The sequence below is a fragment of the Laccaria bicolor genome, genomic scaffold (genome assembly GCF_000143565.1).
Source record: "Laccaria bicolor S238N-H82 LACBIscaffold_33 genomic scaffold, whole genome shotgun sequence".
Classification (NCBI taxonomy): domain Eukaryota; kingdom Fungi; phylum Basidiomycota; class Agaricomycetes; order Agaricales; family Hydnangiaceae; genus Laccaria; species Laccaria bicolor.
Window position 1 is genome coordinate 308766 of NW_001889904.1, and position 20984 is coordinate 329749.

Here is a 20984-nt window from a genome sequence, read left to right on the forward strand (position 1 = left end):
CCAACAGCCAGTGTGAAAAAGACCGCGCTCTGAGTCGGAAGCCATTCTGGAGTCAAGGCTGTCGGGATGGAGGTCGCCATGATTCAATGGTACGAATGGGTGGCGGGGGCACCCCTACTTTATAATGGCGGTTAACCGGCATCTGACTAATGTTGTTAGGTCATGACTTTGAACATTTGAACCTGGAGTCGTTTTAGAGGAGAACATGTTCTAAAAATGGATTCTTTGCTTGGCATCAGCGCTCGGAATAAATAATGGTTTCGCCTGCCCATCCGCCAACCGCGAAACGCCGCTCCTTGTTGCCATATCACGGCCGCCGATTGAGGTGTTTGTTACCTCTTCCTCCGCGTGCGGCTCTCCATTGCCAGCGCTCACTCAGCTTCACTCTCCTTCCTTCAAGGCTGCTGTGGTATTCACCTCTGAATTCCCTCATATCTTTATGGGATACGTTCATATTGCCAAACCCTATGAGTCGTCGCGGAGTTGGATGCCAGTCAAAGAAGACACTGTGGCCGCGTGGAATGATAGAAGTACTGCTACTTATATCCATTCGTCTGCGCTTCGATCGCCAACGGCCATCCGCTGCCACATAAAGGGCTCGTCTTCATAGCTGCACATGTGGATCACTCAACGTCCAACGTTCAAACATACAGTCAGCCAGCAGTCAGCTGCCTCCAGTCCAACTCTGTAGTACTCGGTACTATTATAGCCATCCTCACGACAACATCCACACAAAGTCGTGAATCCCTATTTTACTAAATCCAGGCCGGCTCCCCCGTTGAGCGTGTCCGTGTTCAGCCGTCCCCTCAAAGTTATCTCCTGATTTTCAAATTTTGTGGAGACCAGTTGGGGAATCTTCTTTGTTTCCCCGGTCTGGACCGAAGATCCTTAGACCTCTTGACCGCTTACCTTGATCGCGGATGTAACAGCCAAGCAGCCTTGGGCAAATTTTGTGAATAACGAACTATGACCCTGCACAGTCCTAACGAGGCGCCGAAGGATTTAGCCTGGATTTAGTTCAGAACTGCCACTCTGCTCACTGGCAGTCTGTTCCTTCCTGCCTATTTTTCATATCCTCGTGGCGGCTTCTCTTTTCTGGGTGTCCTAAGCTTGAGGGTCTTGATGTTCCAAAACTCTCCATGTAGGAGAGGCGCAAAAAGCCTGTTCGACAACTTTTGTCCTCATCGGCCGTTCGAATATTTCCTTTGGACTAACTGTGCAAGGTGCGGAGAGGCCTTCGCATTTCCTTTTCTGTAAATCTCCTACATTGAACTCATCTTGCGACCGCAGGAGTGTTCTCGAGGGCCCTTCACTGCGTTAAAATCGACATCAAATTTCATGAAGGTTGGTTGTGCTGATGCTGCAGGCTCCACTACCCACTGGGACTCACCACAGATTTCCTGGCGTCTAGAACGTTTAGCGCTGCATTGGCTTATTCTCAGGAACTAATCGCCTACTTTTTGGCGACTGTATTGATTACGACATTGGATACGTGTAAGTAACGTAACTTAGGTTGGACTGTCAAACATGTCAAGGTGCTTCACGCGACAGGGGACCTTATCGACCTGTACCTGCCAAACATCTGGACTCTGTGTTCGGCAGTTTCGGCAGGTCAAGACTCTGGCGCTATTGCTCCTCGTTTGAATCGCGTCCTTCATTTGTGTGCTCTTACTACAGTGGAAAGTACTTGCAGGTATAGGACATACCTTTGTGTCTCCAATTTGTAGCTAGGTATGATTGATGAATCAATGAATTTGTCAAGTTGCGAGCCTCATGGAATTGCCATGTGGGAGAAATGTCGTCCCAAAATTATTTTCGATGATCAGGGCCGCGTGCGAACCTTCCGTTCTAATTGTTCCGTCCCTGAGAGGCAGTAAATTTCCCTCACTGACCGCGACCAGCTGGCAGCTGGTGAAGTCAACGGCGGGCCCAACTGGGCCAGAATCTCGTCTGTTTCACTCTGATACTGAGGAGTTGAAGCACACAGGTGTGTCCATGTTTACACGGAAGGCTGTTGTCGAAAACTGATGTTGTTGAAACTCTCGTTGTAAAGATATATCTATCGCTTGATACCCCTGTTGTTGACTTTCTCCCAAGTCTCCGGGTTTCTCGCAGGTCCCAGCATTGTTTGGCCCCAAGCGAGGGAGTCTTTCAGCCGTTTGCGGAACGTTTTCTGTCGCCTTTATAGCCAGTATGACCTCTCAAACACAACCGGCTGCTCCATTCTCCCGTTTTTCCCGCGTTGGCTTTGGAATGGGGTTAAAATCGCGCTCTCGAACCCGGGATTCCAATAACGGGGCGGCAGGGGGGGAGGACGAGTGGTATATTCCGTATAACGGCCCTTACGAGGCGCCGCGCGAACCGCCGCCTCGTCGGAAAGCTAGGGATAGCTGGGGAAATTTAGTAGGGGGCGAGGATAATGATGCGGTATTGGTTAATGCGGAACTGCATAACCGATATGGGGGCTATGCCAGGGGTCGCGATGATGAGCGGAAAAGCCATACCAGAGATCGGACGCATTCCGTGGTCTTAGGGGGCACACCATCTTCTGGAGAGCCCAGTCGGACCAGCATTGGTATGCGACGCCGCTCAACCGTTTCTGGGAATCGACCGACCGTTCCCTCGTATGTCAATCTGGGCAATTCAGGTGGTGTTGGGGAATCGCCGACGCCACACTTGCGCACTACAAAGGAGGCGAACCGCTTGAGCTTTGCGAGTATTTTCAGTTTTGGTTCCGGTCGAAAATCACCCACATCTTCGCCACTGGTCCGGGATCGCAGCCTTCATAAGACCCCTTCGAAAAAGGTTCCCCGATTAATGGGGCCAAATACCAGTTCTGGCGGACAAGAAGATCTCAGTGGTCCTTCTCGATCACCCGCTCTGCGACGTAGCTCCTCGACGAACGACTTCAATAGCAAGTCGCCATTGTTCGAGCGACAACGTAGCGATCCACCCAAGAGCAGCCCCGAGGTTTCCACGCCAGATGACGAAGACTATTACAACTCCTACTACTCGACATTGATTCAATCGCCGCAGCAAGAGGCTAGTCGCCAAAAACAACACAGCCGTGATACCTCCCTCGCCGAGCCTTTTCAACAACGCTCTCGTCTTGACAGCCCAGTTTCACGGCAGTCGTCCACATCGCCCACGTACTCACATCCATACGCCTATGCGTTTCCTACATCAGATATACCAGGTGGCCCGCAGACCGCACCCTTGATACCCACGCCCACTTCGCCCCGGGAACTTGGACCCAACAACTTCCAGCAGCAGCGAGCTGATCCACCTCGATTGACTTTCACCAATCCCCATATCGGCAATGGCAATGCTGACACTCATTACCCTTCCACTCTCCACCTGACTGGTGTTGGTTTGAAGCAGCTGAAAAACTCGGCGTCAACGCCCAACCTCCGCAGTCCCAGTCCCAAGATGTCTCCCACCCGGCAAAACCCTCCGGATAATTCCCTGCCGCCCACATTTATTCTGCCGAAGGGAAAAGATCGCTGGTTGTCTGCTGAGACGTGGTGTGACGCTCTTCTTTTTCCGCGTCCGAGATTGAAGGTGAAGCAGGATGAGAACGGTTACGTGGGGAGTGGGAGGATCGTCAGCCCTCCGGGGACACCGCTGGTAGATGAGTTTGGCATGAACCATCCTCAAGAACAGGGCGTACTTTCTAGAGTCTTGGCACATTCAAGGTCGCTTGTTGATCTGAACATACGTGCTTCGCCTTCCAAAAGCTTAACAAGGGAAAGGGTTGCCTCGACTTCCAGAGCACTGGATAATGCTCCCGTAGCATTCGATTTGAGACCTCCAAGACCAACTAGTTTCGCACAGGACGACTTAGCGCTACTGAGTCCACCTTCATCCTTGTCAAAGTATACTTTAATCTTTGTGGCATCAACAATAGTACTAATTCTGAATTGACAGGGTCCTCGCGGAGGGTGAGTTACTGGCAAGTCAGCGGCAACAATGGCAATTGCAAGCTACGAAGTCCTTCGAAAACAAGCGTTCACGCAGTATCTCCAGAACTCGGTCAAAATCTTTGACGCAAAAGGGCCGAAGGGAGGCTCAGCCATCACAAACTGGTCTAGATTTTCTCGCGGCCCGAGCATATCTAGGAAACCAGAGCGCGGTTCCTGTCGTTGTAGCTCCGAAAAGTCACCGGAAGAACTCAAGTTACTCTGCGACCGGCACCACAACCACATCTTCCAGCCGCCCTTCACATTCTCATACCGGCTCGCTCGTGAAAACTTTGTCCAAATCATCAAAATCACATTCGAGAGGCCACTCTCGCACAGGTTCGTGGAGTCAGTTTGCGAATAGAATAGCGAAATCAACTATTGCTATCTGTGGGTTTTCAGGTGAAGATGCGGCCGCCCCATGTGCAGTGGATGAAAAAGCGACTGGGCTAGAGGGTGCTCTGAGAAGAGAGGGGACGAAGTTTATTCAGTTGGCAGACCCTGCGAAGCTTCCCGTCGATAAGGACAAAGCTATGCTTCGTTACTCACTGTCGCCCATTCCCAGAGTCTCTCCCACCCCTTCGGGCATAGCTGACACGAGGGTGGGCATTGCGTTGTCGACACCACCCCCTATGAATGAAGAATCTTTGGATCACGATTCCATTCGACTACCAGCACATCCTTATGCCCAAGGTGGCTTGTACTCTTTCAGCGATAAACCCATCACTCCTGTCAACGACATCCCTCGTGTCCGTGGCTCAGATTACGCTGGCCCACATCCATCAAGGACCATCTCTCCTAGACCTGAGGCCTCCAACTTGTCATCTAGGCATAAACTTCCTCCTCATCTTGGCTTACATCCGTACGCACAAACGTCAGCAAGAGACGACGATGCAGAACAAGGCCTCGTTCCCCAGGCCCGATCAGACAGTAACATTCCACCCCAGTCAAAAATGTGGGCCCAGCTTTCTCCTGGTGTCGTTCGCGAGATCTTGCCAGGGGATATCCAGTACTCCCCATTCTCACCTGACAGAAGTGATCGTCTACGAAGTCCTGCAGAGATCCACGATATCATTGGAGTCGGAGAAGCTCTTGCATACACTGGCTCTAGGGCAAGATCGGGAAGTAATGCTGAGATCGTGGATGAACGCTCAAGTACCCCGTCATCGGGTAAGCTGTCACAACAAGGGCAGAGGTCGATTGCGAGCGGAATGCAAAGGCTTCAAGACGATCTCCCTGAGTTTGGTCCGCGTGCACGTCGTGAAGCTGTTCTGTACGACGCACGGCGACCAGTGTACGCCCAAAATCTGTCAGATTCAACTCCATCGTCGCTCGAGGAACAGCCGTCTCAACAGTTGACCATTCCTGTTGCTCCTCAAGCCTCAACGCCCTCGCCTGCCGCTACATCGGAGTCATCGCCTCATTTGTCGCCTAGACCCCTTGGAAGCCCAAATGACCTTGAAAACTTCCATGACCTCTTCTACAAACCCAGTCCAGCGAGACGGCCCTCAAGTGAGCTGAAGCCCTCTGTATCGCCACCACCCCAAGTCTCTCCTGCTCCTTGGGAGGTTCACACACGAAATCGCCGCACAGGCAGCGGTCTAACGAGTCTTGCGCGTCAGTTGAGTGAAGAGTTCGAGCAGATGGCATTGGAGCGCGAAAGAACGAGCAGCCAATATTCTTACTCTGCTTCGTCCGTGCTTGCCAATAACAACGTGACACAGAGACCAGCTGATGGAAGCCTTCGGTTTGTCTTTGAAGGGAGTCCTCATCCTGAATCCCCAATTAGTATCGCTGAAGAGTTTTCTCCGGCTCATCATCCCACTTTGGCTTTCAAGCCTTCTGGAGCTCTTCCTGAGGACGTGGAATCATCTAGAGCATCATCGGTTATCCCGCAGGGTGAGGAGGAGGATGATGATGACACTGGTAAGTGATTATGAATATGGTTTATCGCCCTCACTGACTGGGCCTTTCAGCAATGTTTCGTGTTGGTATGGTGGAGTCGGTTTCAACCCCCCTTGCAACAGACCACCGTCTCTCGTTCATGGGCCAGACGGCGGATGTCCTCGAGCCATACCACCACAGCGACGCTAATACCTCGGTACCCCATGCGCGTGTGCTATCCGGTCTCCAACTCCCCGTTACTGAAGGCACCAGAAGCAGTTACATGACAACTTCTACCTTCTCACGAATGTCTGGTTTATCAGATTTCCCTATTCCTCCCAGAGATCCCCATACCCCGCGACACATGTCCCTCCTTACTTCATATTTTGATGAGGCGATGGCGCAGAATGAGATTCAGTTTCTACAGGACTCACCAATGCCTCATGGCCGAAGACTAACATTTGGCGTGGACCAAGACGCCGAAGACGTGGCAGAAGCTCTCTCCTCTGATTCACATGCACATCCATGATTCCTCTTATTGCACATATACTTTCTTTTTTTACCTTACTGTACTGTTTCATATTCGCTATTTAGACTAAATACCAGGGTTATTACTGTAGACGTTTATTTTGCTCATGACGGACGGCCCCTTGTTATAATTGACACCTTGTACGGCTTTTCTAACCAGTCCCATTCTGCATTATATAAAAAGGGTGATATGACACGTAGCGATTGCGAAGACGGACAGCACATGATATGGTATAAGTAATAAGAGTTAAGCTGACAGGTACAGGTTACAACACGGGGAGGCGACGAGAGCAATGCGAAATGATAGGAGAATTGAGTGTGACGCTAATCATCGTACTGGGTGAGCTGAGGAGAGATGATCATCAATATATGGAAACAGGGGTTGAAGACTGTTATGCTCACGTCAAGAGTCAAAGTCCTTGAGCTGTTTACTTCTTGATCCCGATAGATGCCCACGAGGGAGTTACCCCGTTCATACAAGGAGCCTTTCAGACTTATTACAATGAACTGGAAGTCATCTGACGCGTGATGCCGAATGTAGTTCGCAATCTTGGCAACGTTTGTGTTGTCGAGAGCAGCATCAACCTCGTCTAAAACGAAGAAAGGAGCTGGCTGATAACTACGCAAACATTGATTGCTGCTCACAGATCTCAATCGGAAGTGAGACGAACCTATGGATGGCAAAAAGAAGAGCCAAGGCAGCTACAGTCTTCTCACCACCTGAAAGTTGCTCCATATCTCGGAAACGCTTCATGGGAGGCATGGCGTGATACTTGATACCGCCAGCATACGGTTCCTGTGCAAACGTGAGATAAAATGAATGAGGGTGCTCCTCTATTCATACCTCACTATCTTCCAAGCTCAGATATGCGACGCCTCCCATGGGAGCCGCTTTCCCTTTTGTCAGATCTTTGTAAACTTGATCGATATTGTCGGATATGTGACTGTAAGCTTTGTTGAACAGTTCACAACTACTCGTCCAGCTGTAAGCGTAATGCGTGAAAGAAAACAATGGAAACAAACCGTCGGCTCTTCACATCATTGAAGTGGTCACGGGCATTCTTAGATTCCTTGCGAGCCTTATCAGCTTCTCTTTCCGTTTGTTCGAGCTTCGTCTCAACGTCATCAAGCCTTTCCAGAAGAGTCAATGTCTGGTATCTTGTCAAAGGGGAGAATACCATACCGTTCTATCGCTTTCATATTTGGCGCCATCCGTTCGATCTCTGCAGTGATGTTGGCAATCTCCTTATCGTATCTTGCATTCGCGTCCGCCGGGTCTTCAGACCGCTCGTCATCCTCAATAGACTCAAAGTCGACCTCAATTCCATAATCAGCGACCACTTTAGGCCTCTGAGTCCCATCTTCGTCTTCATCAACGTCCATGGCCACATCCTCTCGGAGATTCTTAGAAAAGCTTTAGTATCAACCGTGTTTGCTGGCCCACTTAGCACACACCTCCTCCATTGGGACGTGCTTGAGGTTGCCTTCCAGAAGTGGCAGCTTTACCTCCTCAAGGCGACATTTGCGGTAAGTAGCCGACCGATCAAGGGCGAGCTTCTCGATTTCGTCGTTCTGCAGAAAATATGGGTCTAATGAACGGAGGAAGGAAAGGCAACACACAGCTGTAGCAATCTCTTTCAATGCTTGGTCGAGTACTTTCGATGCTTTTGACGTGGTCTTCTTCACCTGATCAACCACCTTCGTCTTCTCCTCTAGCACCTCTTGAACTGTGGAGAGTTCTGCCCTTAACTTGGCAATGCCTTGTTCAGCGACAGCAATATCCTCCGCGGCAGCGGTATTCTGCTCTTCTAACTTGGACAAGTTCACGCGTTCAGTTTTGATCATGCCTTCGAGTCGTTCCAAGCGTTCCTTCGCAGACTTCAAGCCTTCCTCCTCGAAGTCAGACCTTTCTTAAGGATTAACGACCTTAATTGAAAGGGATAATTGACAATATTGCTTACTGGTTCGAGAGACGGGCAATCTGGGTATCGAAGCGCAGGCGAGCTTGGCTTTCCTCTTGAGCAACCTTCAACTGCCTCTCCTCGTATTCTCGGATATTCGACACTCTGATCTTGCGGCAAAAGGCCACGAAAATCCCGTCTTCCGCTGCGTTTATCGTATGTTTCAGACGTTGCATCTTGTCTTGCAGAGCAGCGTCAATAGTTTGTGCCTGTCAACCGGTATATGTCGAGCTCCATCCCGACAACAAGGTCGAACTAATCACCTTCTTGAGCTCGGGGGTGTTGCTCTTTAGCTCCTTGTCAATATGTTTTAACTCTTCCTTCAAGCCATTAAGGCGAGATTTGCAAGCCGCCTTGCCAAAAAATGGGATGAGAAAATGATAACCCTGAAACGAAACAAAACAAACCAGGTCATCTCTAGCCAAAGTTATCGCCGATTCAAGACGAGAAACTTCCGAGACGAGATTTTCGTCCGTCTTTGCGCGGGGCTTCTGCTTGCTGAGTTCGAGGCGCCGCGATTGCAAGTTGTCACGGACGCGAATCAACCCTGACGAAGCCGGTAAACTCGACGAGGAAGTCCGAGTGACTCAATGATAATGCCAACCTTGAACGTCATTCTCGTCCCATTTCTTGCTGTTATTGTGCGTACTTCGTCCTCCAGTAATCAACCCACTCTTATGAATGATCGTGCCTTCCAAAGTAACAGCTACAATTTACGCGCAAAAAGTCAGCTCGCTGAAATGGAGATTGTTCTCCTGGAGGACAAACTTACCTTTCACCTCCTGACCTTTGTCATAACACACATATCTCGCAACCTCCATGGTATCGCAAACAAGAGCATTCCCACAAGCGTGATGGATAGCTCGCTCAATCGCAGGCTCGTACTGAACCACATCCACGGCTAAACGAGCGCCCTTGGCGAAGGAGCGGAATTTGTCGTTGATGGGTTTCACTTGAATTGTATCAAGTGGTATAAAGGTGGCTTGTCCAGCACGTTGGTTACGCATGTACTGCGCACGATCGTCAAAAAACCTAAAAGGTCAATACAAGCGAATGGGAAACGTACTTCAATGCAATCAATGGCCGTCTTCTCCTCGTCAACGACAATGGCGTCGATGTTGCGTCCGAGGACAACAGACACTGCTGCTTCGTACTTTCGTTGAATTGGTTTGCAGAGGTCGACGACCCTCCCTCGAACGCCTATTAATACATCATTCAGCCTTCACTTTCTGGAGATCGTCTCCAAATCACTCACCTGGGAAGATCCTCTGCAGGCTAGCCAACGTCTCCTTAAGGCGAGTTTCACGTTCCGATTCGTGTTTATCAACGCCGGCCTGCAAGAGCTGCTGATAAACGTTCTGAAGTTTCTCGTCTACTTCCGCGTCCAATTTCCTATTCAGTACGTCAATTCGGGTACGGAGGTCTCAGCTGAAGTTGCCTACGCTATTTTCTCTCTCTCAGCTCGTTGATTATCCAGTTCTTGTCGGACACTCGTCAGGTTTGCTTGTAGTGACGAAATTTTCGCGTCGAGCTATCAAGGTCAATGATGAGAGGCGCACAACTCGGCCATTCAATCTCAACAGACCTCAGTTTTTCGAGCACTCTGCACTCGGAGATCCTCGCTTCGCAATTCCTTCTTCTCCTCATAACCTTTTTGCTTTTCCGTAAGTTGAGCAAGTGTTCTGCTCGAAGTCTTCTCTTCACGAAGAAGAGTTTCAAGGGTCTGTCGTTCATCAACGGCGAGTTTACTTGACGACGATTTCCTGAAAATCTATATAAGCAAAAACATCAAGCTGACGTTAGGGATCAGCCTACAAAGCACGATATTCGTCCAGGCTTTCCTCGGTCAGCGCTACGTTGTGGTGAGATGCTTTTCTCTGCTCCTCTGTTCAGTAAGATCAGTTGGACACGAGGAACGAAAAGGGACTTGTCACAAACCTTGAGCCTTGTCGGCATCTCGACGCACACTCTTGAGTTCAGTTTGCAGCCGATCAAATTTCTCCTGCCGAGTCTTGAGGTCTTTGACAAGCTCCTCCTTCGATTTCTCAGCGTTGTTCATTTTTCGCGTAGCATGCGTAATATGAGCCTCGATCGTGACGAGTTCAGGTTTCTGCAAGATGTAAGTGACAGAAGAAGTGAATGATGGAACCGACATGCTTTGCCATCCAACGCTTTCTCGGCCTTCTTGATTCCCTTCTCCTTCTGCATGACGGCCGTCCTAGCCTTCGCCTGCTCCGTTCGCGCTGCCTCTAAAGCGTAGTCATGGACTCTCTGCTCTTCGCGTAGACCCGTCAACTCTTTGTTCTTTTTGACGATGGCGCGGGTATTGTTCTCAATAGCTTCCTCGATGTGGAAGAGCTTGACGAGTATACGTTGCAGAATCAACTCATCCTAGAACGACATCAATACCAATCACATTGAAAAGAGAGTAACGCACCCGTTGTTGACAGAGACTCTCAAACCGATCCGCTTCGCCTTTTTGCTCCTTGTATTGCTTTATCTCCCCCGCGATTCCTCTCCGTTTAGTGAAATTAAACGTGGCGTTTTCAGTCGCTTTGTCTTGAGCCTCCTTGGCCTTTTCGTACTCTGGAGCAAGCTCTAGTGAGCCGCTGATTTGTTCAATGAGGCGCGAAAGTTCTCGAGGTGATTGCGAGGCGACAGCTTCGACATCCCCTTGGAATACAAGGAAATTCTTGGCTTTTACGAGGATGTTAAGAGAGATAAGGGCGGCATTGTAAGCGGAATAAGTGACGACTTTCTTGTCGAGTTTGTACTCTGACGCGCCATTCGTGGATATTCTAACCCGTGATAAGCGAAAGGAGAGAATATGATTTGAGGCCACTCACGTTCGCTGAAACTTCCATTCCTTGCCATCTTTGTCATGGATGACAGCCAGAACCCAAGCCTTCTTCGCCGTGCCCTCACCTTCCTGCTCCTGCTCCTCCTCTTCTTGATCTGAAACCCCGTCGGCATCCTCTTCATTGTTCTTGGCCAGTCTTCGACCACGATAAACGAGGTCCTTGAGCTGCGAACTTCGCAATTGCGCGCTCTTGACACCTAGAACGAACGATATGGCATCCATCAGATTGGACTTGCCCGCGCCATTTGGACCAATCACCGACGTAAAAGTCCTGAATGGACCTATCGTTTGGTGACCCCTTCGAAATTCATAAGCATTCAAATCTTGTTCAAATACTACAACAATTACGAGCAAACCTGTATGATTTGAAGTCGCAGACTTCTATCCTCACGAGAGGCATGTTTTATAGATCAAAGGCGGTTTATTCCTGCCCAGCGAGGTGTTTGCCTTGATGTTAGCAAACGTTTTCTCGTGTTTCTCGCGTTTCGTAGGCTCGAACCGATGGCTTCAATTCAATATGTTAAGTACCGGGGGGTGGACGGAGAGGACAAGCAAGTTGATGGATGAGATTGAAACAGAATGCCCACGCGTTTCGTCAACGTTTCGTCACGGGATGTGCATAACGAGTCAACGACCCTTGACTTCGGGCTTTCTCAAACGCGGTTGCGAATTGCGATGAAGCTGATATCTTACAAGACCAGCTCAACGAAACAGCGAGCAGGACCAAGACGAGCACGAGCCAAAGCTCTGAAAAAGTCTCAGCCTTCAGCAGCATAACTTCTTCCCTACTTTCGTCCACCTCCATCAGTGGGAGTCCTCCCTCCGCAAGCCATTGCCAGTGTAGCCGTCATTTGTTCTTTCTTTTGGGATTTGAGTATGGCGCAATGTCCAATTGTTCCTCATTGGGATCTAATACGGAGGCTTCATCGTTTCTGGACAATCATTCCCCTTGGCGAGTCACAAGTTGAGCGAGCGTCTAATATCTAATTCGAATCTAATTATAGACTCAATGTCCATTCCCTAGGCTCTAGGCCTCTGAAAGACGGAAACGTGTCCATCAAAGGCTAACCCAGTCTGAGTCTCTCTGCTTCCACTCTCCCCCTTTCGTCCCATTACAAAAAGGATGATTGCCTGCCTGGAAGCCAACAGCTCGAACAATAATGCACCAAAAGGGCGAATTCAAACCTGGCCTGTTCTTATTGGCAGAGGCTATCATCTTCGTCTCCTTGGTGGTTAGACCATCTCGCTACCGTTGGATACTCTTCGTCCCCATATCATCGATCTGCGTCTACCTCGTTCTCTTCACCACATGCGAGAGAAATGCAGTCAACAACATAGTGGCATGCAACCTATTCATCCTGATTTTCACTTCCTTGGACCTAGTCGTCCTCACCGACGTTCAGAACGAGCTTCGCCTTATCGGGCAGAAGACGCCCATCAGTACAGCGTCGCTTAGCAGCCGCTTCTGGTGGGCACTTCGACTGTTACACAGCCCGCGAGGTATAGGATGGGCACACGAACCAACGGCTCACATCCGTCCGCACCCAACCACGTCACGCGCCCGATTCCTCCTGGATCAACTACTTCGGACAGTCAAGTACATCCTTATCTTTGACGTCGCTAGAGTACTCTCCTTTTCGAACCCATACTTTCAGAAGGGAGGACTATCTTTGACGGACGCCGGATGGGTATGGAGATCAACGGTGCTCGCGCATGTCGTAACTTCGTACACAAGCTTGAGTGTGATCTATACCGTCTACAGCATCGTGTCAGTCGCCTTGGGACTGACCGCGCCAGGGGATTGGCCACATTTATTTGGCTACGTAGGAGATGCGTACACCGTCCGTCGTTCCTGGGGGTAAGCAATCTCCACGATGACAGCCCTTGCCTCTCTCTCATCGATGCTCCTCTCTCAGTCGCGTTTGGCACCAGCTTCTGAGAAGGGTATGTCTCCCTCCTCCCTTGATCTCACAGGTGACGGTACTCAAGTTTTGAACAGTTCCTCCAAGTCGAGTCCGATTTCGTCGCATACAAAATTGTGGGACTTCCACGGAAGGGCACCTTCACGACCTACTTCAAACTCTTCGTTGCTTTCTCCATCTCCGGTCTAATCCATTATATGGGAGATTATGCGGTGCTCGGTCACTGGTCCGGCGGCGGCCTGATTTGCTTCGTCCTTCAGGCGGTAGCCATCACGTTTGAGGACGCCGTCATCGAAATCGCCTCGAAATTCGGTTTCGCTCAACCGACTCCGATGAAGAAATTTTTGGGGTACATCTGGGTAGCCGCATGGTTCACCTACTCTTTGCCTATCTGGACAGCTCCACATCTGACAGCTGGATTCTTGGAAGACGATGTCCAATTCAGTCCTATTATGGGACTGTCCCGCGGGGAATGGTACCCGAAACCTGATCCCGTCAATGTTCTCAGTACAGGTAAAGTGCATCTGCGCTCTGGACCTCGAGATGGTAACTGAATTTTTACAATGCAGCTTTGTCGAAGATTATCTCCGTCACATAAGCAATTTGTCGACGACTTGCTTTGACCATAGACAGAGATTTGTAGGGTATCGTGTAAGCATGTGGTTAGAATAATTCTTCTGTATGTATGTAGAGAGAGGAGAAAAGCGGCCGAGGAAAGAGTTCCACCCACGTGATGCCTTTTCTGGTGAACCCGTTCCCTCCTTGCACCTTATGCGACTGGCAGCCGTAAACTATACCATCACCGTAATACGACGCGCTCTTTCCACTGACCATGTTTCCTCCGTGACGGGATTGCGTGGTATTTTCGTGTAGGATCGCCACGGGGATAATGAGTTTCCTTATGCATGAGGTCGTTATCCTGTTGTTTGTTATGTTGCTCTACTTACTCCTGACTCAGATTAATTGTGGATTTCGCATTGATAACTTCATACAGTTGCTGAACAATGGGAGTGCACCACTGGCAAGCAGGTGCCATTCTCCCATTGACTATGGAACTCCCTAAGTTAGTGCATTTGCTTCACCGTTCTGTATGGTGCTTCTTGGGATTGATGGCCCAAGGATGCTGTAGACTTGGCTATTGCATCGGACGGCTGAAGGCCTCGGAATGAGCACGTACCACGTTTCTTTCCCTTGGATTGAGGTGATAGCGCTCCAACTTTCCTGTTCTTTTTGTTGGAGGATCTCCTCCACTTTTTTGGTATGTGTGCTCGGGGCATCATCAATGTCAAGTGTTATTAACGGAATCTCAGGTCACCAAACATACGAATGTTCTGCAAAAGCTCATCCAAAATTCGCTGCATGTACTCGGTCCCTTTCGGCTTAGCGGTTGAGCAATAAGTAAGCTGTCCTGCCGAGGTCTTCACCTTCGCTGCTGCCATCATTGGATCGCCCTCCGACTTCCCAAGCCACCGACATCCGAATGGCTCCGCTTGCCCCATTCTGCAAAATGTGAAGTAAAGCGGGTCTTCAAAAATCGAAGAATTTCCCTGCACGTAGGAGTGCGCAGTGGGTATGGATTGCAATCCTCCTCACTGTAGATAAACTCTATTCATCATTGCCCTTAGACCTTCCGTGGTTATTACACCCAAATTACACCATTACTCAACATCGTTGCCTTCTGGTCCGGAGCTGAGCACCACGACTTCCGCCACATGGCCAAGTTTGCTGACAATTCTCCACGTCCTTTTGATCAGATGGACGGTTCAAGAACAGGCAGTACCGCGCCCGTGAACTCCGCAAAAGGGTGAATGTGAATGTGTCATAGGAAGAACAGGAGGAGACGGAGCAATAGGTTTAGGATGAGGTGGGCTTAGGGCTGAAGGTCGGGCCCAAGGCAGCGCGCCAAAGACAGCCAAGGTTGAGTATTTTGGATTCATCGAAGAAGTAAAGTATGTTTAACCTTCGAGCTGTAGCGGGTATTACACCACGACGATGTACGCAATACTTTTAGTCTTCAATCGACATTGGTAACAAGCACAGAAACCACCAAACCCCCCTGCCCGTCACGAACTACAATGATTGTGTGATTGGAAGAAATGGATAATGCAAGAAAACGGTTATCAATTCGTCCTCACGGAGCCAACGCGACAAAGTATGCGAAATATCTAGAGTACTGGGGCTAAGGCCCTATGCCTGCCACTCCCTTCGTATGCTCCTTCTGCCAATGACACTCTGCGGGCCGAGCCAGCGACAATTCTATCTTCCCAATTGCTCCCGAAGCGTCCAAAACTCCTCCTCAATGTCTCCTCAAGTTCGAAGAGCAACGTGACGTCCTGCGCACAGTACGCGACGATACGCGGATCCAAGGGTCTGTCTTCAAAGACTGAATAGGACCCTCCAAAGTCTGGCTGAAAAAGCCTCAACCCTGCCTGCTTGATTGGCTCCCACTCCGTGGGAGGTGTGAGGTAGCTCGTTATACTTTTGCCGAGTCCGTTGAGGAACTTCGTGTGTCGTCTCAAGGAGTGGCGAACCGCGAGCTCAAGGAGCTGAAGGTCGTAAACACCCGTGAGGTTGACGCCGTAAAGGTTGTATAGTGCGTCCGCGTCATTTCTGACGTCGTAGAAGACCTAATATCCATAGTAAGTGCTGGATCTCGCACTCATGATAATAAATCAAATACCTTCTTTATGCCAGTATCCTCCAAAATCATTCGCAGCGTCCTTCCGTATGGACCAACGTGGTCGAACGCCTGGCTCCCAAGCGTCGTCACATCGACTAACCACACCACTTCCGAAACGCTCGACATGATCTGAATTATAGATATTTTGCCGTGCCGACATAGATTGATGCCCTCTAGGTCAACAGCCAAAGTGATGGCCCGAAAATTGAACGCATCAGGAAGAAGGTCGGCCAAGAGGTCGTTTATGAGAGCAATGCTGTCGGCGAGGATGGTTGTATGCTTAGAGGCCATTGTACTTTGATTCGTTGCGGAACTGTCTGAACTTATCTTTATAGGCTCCCATGCTTCTCACGTGTGGCGGATGGTGCTCTATTCGGTCCTCACCCGCGCCTGGTTGGGATCCATTTTCATCCCTTCTTCCGCAACGTCCTGCCGGCAGCCTCTTTGCATTCGAAGCTTATATGGTACATGCCGTCCTTTTCTCGTATCTTGAGTGGTGCCCCAATTGAACCGATTAATTGGAATGCACCTGAACATCCAAACCTACGAGCATGGGGCGACAAAGAATCGTGATTTTTGTTTTTCGAAAGGTTTGCGGGATTGTGTTGGCTTGCGCGATTTCCGCCAAATTGCTTTGCCAGGCGCCAAAAGGCCTCTTCTGTATCCGCTGCACAGTCATTACGCCCAATATTCTCAAAGCCTGTTTTGGGACTCAGCGCTCATTATTGCTTCCAAGCTCTCTCGAGCACGCGCCCGCAGCCAAGATATTTCAACGGCACATTACAGTTATTGGGTCTTTCCCCGGGAACGATGGTTTTCATGTGCGGGGATGCGTCGTCATCTCATCTATGTATGATCGGCTCACCTTTCGTTCAATCATAGTCACCGTTGGTTTCAAACAAACAGGTACATCAGCAAAACCTGATTTTCCCACATAGACAGGCATAGTGCTTCCGCTAATATCATAGTTTCCCATAGTTACACGCCAAGTTTGGCTAGATGCCCTAGCGCTCCACAGCGCTCCACAGCACTGTGTGGGTGTAAGCTTGTGCTATACAGCACTACAGAGACTTGTGCCGTTACTATAGGGTGCTATAGAGGGGCCTCCACTTTCTACCCAGCCCTTATAGGGAGTCAAACTACAAGTATACTAGATTTCAGTAGAAAACACATTCCCTATTGTATATGAATAATTTATGACCAAAATACGCCTGGAATAAGAAGAAAGTACCACACTGTCCAGAGATTGATTGACCTACAAAGATTGCAACAAGAAAGAATATGAAGTATCTTTTGCAAAACATATTCGTCTTTTGTGATTTTTTTTGCGTTGGAAAGTGGTGTTCAAGCCGATTCCAACGCGTCTATTTACGTAGTATTTAGTTCAAAACTCAAATGGCTTTGGACCAATTACTGGTGAAGAATCTGCCTAAAAACGGTAAATGTTATCGGAGGTCGCCTTAAACGTCGAAATATTAGGGGCTCTCAGACCCGTTTTAAAGCTCTGATTTGTGCGTTTCTAACAAGCCCAAAATCGCATGAAACGGAGTAGAACTCATGATGATAATATATATTTCAGATGTCTAATACAGGCCAAATAGTTTATGCTACAGTTTGTGAGGTACTCCAAATTTTTCTACGCCGTAAATTGGATTGCATTCGCGTGAATGAAGCGATTAAAATAAGCCTACATAGAGGCCAAACGGTGTAATACTCGTGAAGTTATAGCTATGAGCTAGCCTAGAAAGTGTAAGTGTGAATTGATGGAAGTCGGTACGGTTGCGGGAAGTCACGTGCCGTGCTCAACTCACATTTTCGAACTTAGACAACTTCAATTGTTACTACTACTACCACCAAAAAACAGGAAATTTCGGGAAATCATCGAAATAGCGGAAATTTCTGGTAACAACTGCAAATTTCTTGGAAGGCTCGGAAATTGTTCAATAATTTTCCAATATGAATTTTATATTTGCCTGATTACATGGTGCCATCTACAATTGTGAATGCCCACCTCGAATGCCATGCTTTCTGTGAAAGACAGTGACAGGCGACAAACAACTTCAAGTCGCGAGACAATTCGTTCAAGTCCGTTGAAACTCCGACATCATGTGATTATGTTGAACTTTGAATTTCCCAACACGGAAATTCATTGTTCTTCCTTCCCACCACAATGTTCAACTTGTCCTCGACAAACGGTGTCCTCCCTCGTCGAGTTACAGCATCCTCCCTCCCTCGTTGACGAACCGCGTCCCTCGACGAACGGTGTCCTCCCTCGTCCATGAACGGCGTCCTCCCTCCCTTGAAGAACGGCATCCTCCCTCTCTTGAAGAACGGCTTCCTCCCCCCCTTGAAGAATGGCTCCCTGCCTCCCTTGAAGAACAGCTCGCTCCCGTGAAGAATGGTTTCCTCCCTTAAAGAAAAGATCCCTCCCTCATCGACGAACGGCTCCCTCGTCGACAAATGACTCCTCCCTCAACGAATGGCTCCCTCTCTCGGCAAACGGCTCCCTCCCTTGACGAAAGGCTCCCTCTTGACAAACGGCCCCCCTCCCTCGCCAAACGGCTCCCCCGATGAACAGTGTCCTCCCTTGATGAACTGCTCCCCCACTCGTCGACGAACGGCATCCTCCCTCCCTTCTTGATGGACGGCGTTTCTCCCTTGACGAATGGTGTCCTCCCTCCCTCGTTGACGAACGGCGTCCTCCCTCTCTCGTTGATAAATGGTGTTCCCCCTGCCTTGAAGAACGGCGTCGTCCCTCGCTTGTCGACAAACGCATCTTCCCTCTGTTGTCGACGAACGGTGTCCTCCCTACCTCATTGATGAACGGCTCCCTCCCTTGAAGAACAGCGTCCTCCCTCCCTTGTCGACGAATGGCGTCCTCCCTCCTTTGAAGAACGGCTCCGTCCCTCGACGAACAACCGTCCTCCCTTCCTTGTTGGCGAATGGCATCCTCTTAGTATCTTTAATACTTGATACTCTGATTCCATAAAATTGATATACTGCAGTCATTACTATGTAGAATATTAGGATATCTTGTATAATGTAGTAGTGCAGACAATAAACTTATTTTTTCGTAACACCAGTTCTGTGTAAAAATCATACAATATGGTATTAAAATGAGCAGAATGTATGCCCCCCCTCTAGGAATCTGCAGACCCCAGGGGTTGCTACTGAGGGCTGCAGATCTGCTCCGTAATTCTAGGGAGCACTATGAAGTGGCTATGTGTTTCTATGAATGGCTGCAGATCTGCTCTGAGATTCTAGGGAGTGCTGTGTAGTGGCTGTGCGTTTCTATGTAGAGCTGCATAGAACGTGCAGGTGACTGTAAAGGTGATACCCCTTTCTATGGTGCTATGGCACTACACAGCCCTGCCACGTGCTGCCTAGCTCACCCAGGTTTTGCTGATGTAGCGAGCCGCAATGATCTTTGGGTGACCTAATACTACTCGATTGTATCACAGACGTAAGTAAAATCAACTAGAAGGTGAGGACGTCGTCTTTGCGTCATCTTTAGAAGATAGAGTTTCCAGACTCACTGGAAAGGTTTGGGCAAAAGGAAATCCATGACCTGTATTTCTGTATAATGGTTGTCATCGATCTTTTGGCGAAGCTGAATGACGACCCGTCCCGTCATCGTGCAGACAACAAAGTCCACCAGGCTACCCAACGACCGTTCCCTTGACCACAGAACAGAAGATAAAGAGGAATATGTAGGATTTTGAGGCGTCAGCATAGAAATTACATTGGCTGTAATTTTTGTACTGTCATCTGATTCCCATGTTTGAAACAACCCATTATCTGTCACCATCAGATCTCGAACAAGTGAGGGGATCGGACCACCTTGCACGGATCCAACACGCACAGGAAGTATTTCGGGGAGCGAAGCATCATGGACCGTGTCGATGGATTTGACGATGAAGTGCATCATTATATCGCGTTGATAGGTCAAAAAGTGCTTTTGAGAAGCTTGCGGGAGCCAAACAGATGGTAAAACTACACCGTTATAGATGACCCCAACATCAGAAGGATAACTGAACGACATTGTTGGCGAATGATCAATGATGCACGGCAGCAGGTCACCATCAAGGGTCTGAAGGTCAGGTAGCCTCCACAATAGGTAACGTTCAGCGTGAAAAGTGATGATATTGTCGCCAGCGGTATATACCTAGGTAATGCGAATGAGCAAATCCACGAAACGACAAAAGCAATAGATGACATACTGCGGTGCATGCAGCATCACCGTGTTGGTTCCAGGAAACGCCAAGATCGGCCGTAAAATTCCAGACCGTGAAAAATGACCCTCGACAACAAGCATAATAATCAAAAGAAAGTCGAGTGTATGCCGATGTTATTGGTCCTGGAATTGCCGCTGCACCTATACGATGAAAGTTTGGAAACTCCGACTTGGGAAAGATTTCGTAACAAACAGCCTTGACATTGTCCCTAGATGTGACGCCTCAGAGTGCAAAGATGACGTGTGATATGTTCGCATACCGTGCAATAAAATTGGACTCTGCGACGACATAGATTCCCCCAGAATTGGCCATCGGTCCGCAATTAAACCAGAAGTTATCCATGTCAAAACCCCCTTGAGAACCTTCATTAGTTTCAAGCATCGCAATGGGGAGCGACTTCATGTGTGATCCAGCATTGAAACCAAGGTCCCAGAGATAAAGATTGCCAGAGTAGGTTGAGGTCAGAAGGAAACGACCACCAGGAATGAGAGCCATCTGGTCAATCGCGGTTTTCATTGCAGCACCGCCTGACTGACGAGGTTGCAAGCGTGGCACAAACTTTCTCGTGAGAAGAGGCTCGGTTGGATGGCCATCGTACTTTTGAATGACAGCCTGGAAGCGGCGAGGGGACAACGCCGTGTGTTCCAGATCATCGAGAGACATCTCTTCCAGCGGAAAACTTGGCAGAAATGCCCCATGGGTGATGCATACGTTGTGAACGGCGTTCATCCATACAGACCGCGCTCGGGTAGCTTTAGAGAGTGACTTGCATGTCTACGAAACTGGGGTCAGAAATCTGATTGCGGTTGTTCGTCAATCATCAACGCCCACCAGCCGCAGTGCGAGGATGTCAAGGGGATGCAAGAACTGTTGGATGTAAATAATGATGTCGGGTGGGCCATCGGAAAGGAGTCTAAGTCTCATTCGCAGGTGGACTCGGAGCTGATTTGGGAGG

At 49.2% G+C, this 20984-nt stretch overlaps 7 protein-coding genes across 7 annotated transcripts; 4 read left to right on the forward strand and 3 right to left on the reverse strand.

Moving 5' to 3' along the window:
• Nucleotides 1–254: 254 nt before the first annotated feature.
• LACBIDRAFT_295200 (uncharacterized protein) lies at nucleotides 255–6563 on the forward strand (the record flags this gene model as incomplete). Its single annotated transcript, XM_001885691.1, has 13 exons — nucleotides 255–448; nucleotides 1023–1045; nucleotides 1146–1223; nucleotides 1291–1344; nucleotides 1513–1567; nucleotides 1678–1693; nucleotides 1728–1731; nucleotides 1763–1987; nucleotides 2189–3875; nucleotides 3928–3941; nucleotides 3984–4298; nucleotides 4362–5885; nucleotides 5936–6563. 13 exons carry the CDS (start codon nucleotides 255–257, stop codon nucleotides 6370–6372), a joined length of 4626 nt encoding a protein of 1541 aa, XP_001885726.1. The 3' UTR covers nucleotides 6373–6563.
• A 132-nt stretch (nucleotides 6564–6695) lies between these two features.
• On the reverse strand, nucleotides 6696–11592 carry CPC16201 (condensin complex subunit SMC1; the record flags this gene model as incomplete). Its single annotated transcript, XM_001885760.1, has 23 exons — nucleotides 6696–6716; nucleotides 6774–6990; nucleotides 7043–7167; nucleotides 7216–7342; nucleotides 7395–7502; nucleotides 7555–7775; nucleotides 7827–7943; nucleotides 7992–8277; nucleotides 8333–8541; nucleotides 8596–8685; nucleotides 8740–8879; nucleotides 8937–9038; nucleotides 9105–9342; nucleotides 9399–9532; nucleotides 9588–9724; nucleotides 9775–9863; nucleotides 9918–10095; nucleotides 10148–10217; nucleotides 10271–10442; nucleotides 10490–10723; nucleotides 10770–11130; nucleotides 11179–11490; nucleotides 11549–11592. 23 exons carry the CDS (start codon nucleotides 11590–11592, stop codon nucleotides 6696–6698), a joined length of 3732 nt encoding a protein of 1243 aa, XP_001885795.1.
• Nucleotides 11593–12351: 759 nt separating this feature from the next.
• Nucleotides 12352–13838, forward strand: LACBIDRAFT_295202 (uncharacterized protein). Its single transcript, XM_001885692.1, has 4 exons — nucleotides 12352–13050; nucleotides 13109–13136; nucleotides 13192–13627; nucleotides 13684–13838. The coding sequence occupies exons 1-4, from the start codon at nucleotides 12353–12355 to the stop codon at nucleotides 13710–13712; spliced, it is 1191 nt and encodes a 396-aa protein (XP_001885727.1). The 5' UTR covers nucleotide 12352; the 3' UTR covers nucleotides 13713–13838.
• A 150-nt stretch (nucleotides 13839–13988) lies between these two features.
• On the forward strand, nucleotides 13989–14512 carry ERG25p-1 (uncharacterized protein; the record flags this gene model as incomplete). Its single annotated transcript, XM_001885693.1, has 5 exons — nucleotides 13989–14042; nucleotides 14126–14135; nucleotides 14183–14202; nucleotides 14244–14380; nucleotides 14425–14512. Coding segments are annotated over 5 exons (309 nt in total), but the record flags the coding sequence as incomplete, so codon positions are not given.
• A 767-nt stretch (nucleotides 14513–15279) lies between these two features.
• Nucleotides 15280–16085, reverse strand: LACBIDRAFT_238469 (uncharacterized protein; the record flags this gene model as incomplete). The annotated part of the gene is made up of 2 exons (XM_001885761.1): nucleotides 15280–15741; nucleotides 15795–16085. The coding sequence occupies 2 exons, from the start codon at nucleotides 16083–16085 to the stop codon at nucleotides 15280–15282; spliced, it is 753 nt and encodes a 250-aa protein (XP_001885796.1).
• Nucleotides 16086–18884: 2799 nt separating this feature from the next.
• On the forward strand, nucleotides 18885–19072 carry LACBIDRAFT_307065 (uncharacterized protein; the record flags this gene model as incomplete). The annotated part of the gene is made up of 1 exon (XM_001885694.1): nucleotides 18885–19072. Exon 1 carries the CDS (start codon nucleotides 18911–18913, stop codon nucleotides 19070–19072), a length of 162 nt encoding a protein of 53 aa, XP_001885729.1. The 5' UTR covers nucleotides 18885–18910.
• Nucleotides 19073–19326: 254 nt separating this feature from the next.
• On the reverse strand, nucleotides 19327–20953 carry LACBIDRAFT_307066 (uncharacterized protein; the record flags this gene model as incomplete). The annotated part of the gene is made up of 4 exons (XM_001885762.1): nucleotides 19327–19959; nucleotides 20015–20237; nucleotides 20289–20803; nucleotides 20861–20953. The coding sequence occupies 4 exons, from the start codon at nucleotides 20951–20953 to the stop codon at nucleotides 19327–19329; spliced, it is 1464 nt and encodes a 487-aa protein (XP_001885797.1).
• Nucleotides 20954–20984: the final 31 nt, after the last annotated feature.

Bases quoted from the DNA above. Each gene is read 5' to 3' on its own strand.
- LACBIDRAFT_295202 (XM_001885692.1), top strand. From the start codon at position 12,353: ATGCACCAAAAGGGCGAATTCAAACCTGGCCTGTTCTTATTGGCAGAG. The intron at 13,051-13,108 runs GTAAGCAATCTC...CTCCTCTCTCAG, and splicing joins ACCGTCCGTCGTTCCTGGGG to TCGCGTTTGGCACCAGCTTC. The intron at 13,628-13,683 runs GTAAAGTGCATC...TTTACAATGCAG, and splicing joins CGTCAATGTTCTCAGTACAG to CTTTGTCGAAGATTATCTCC.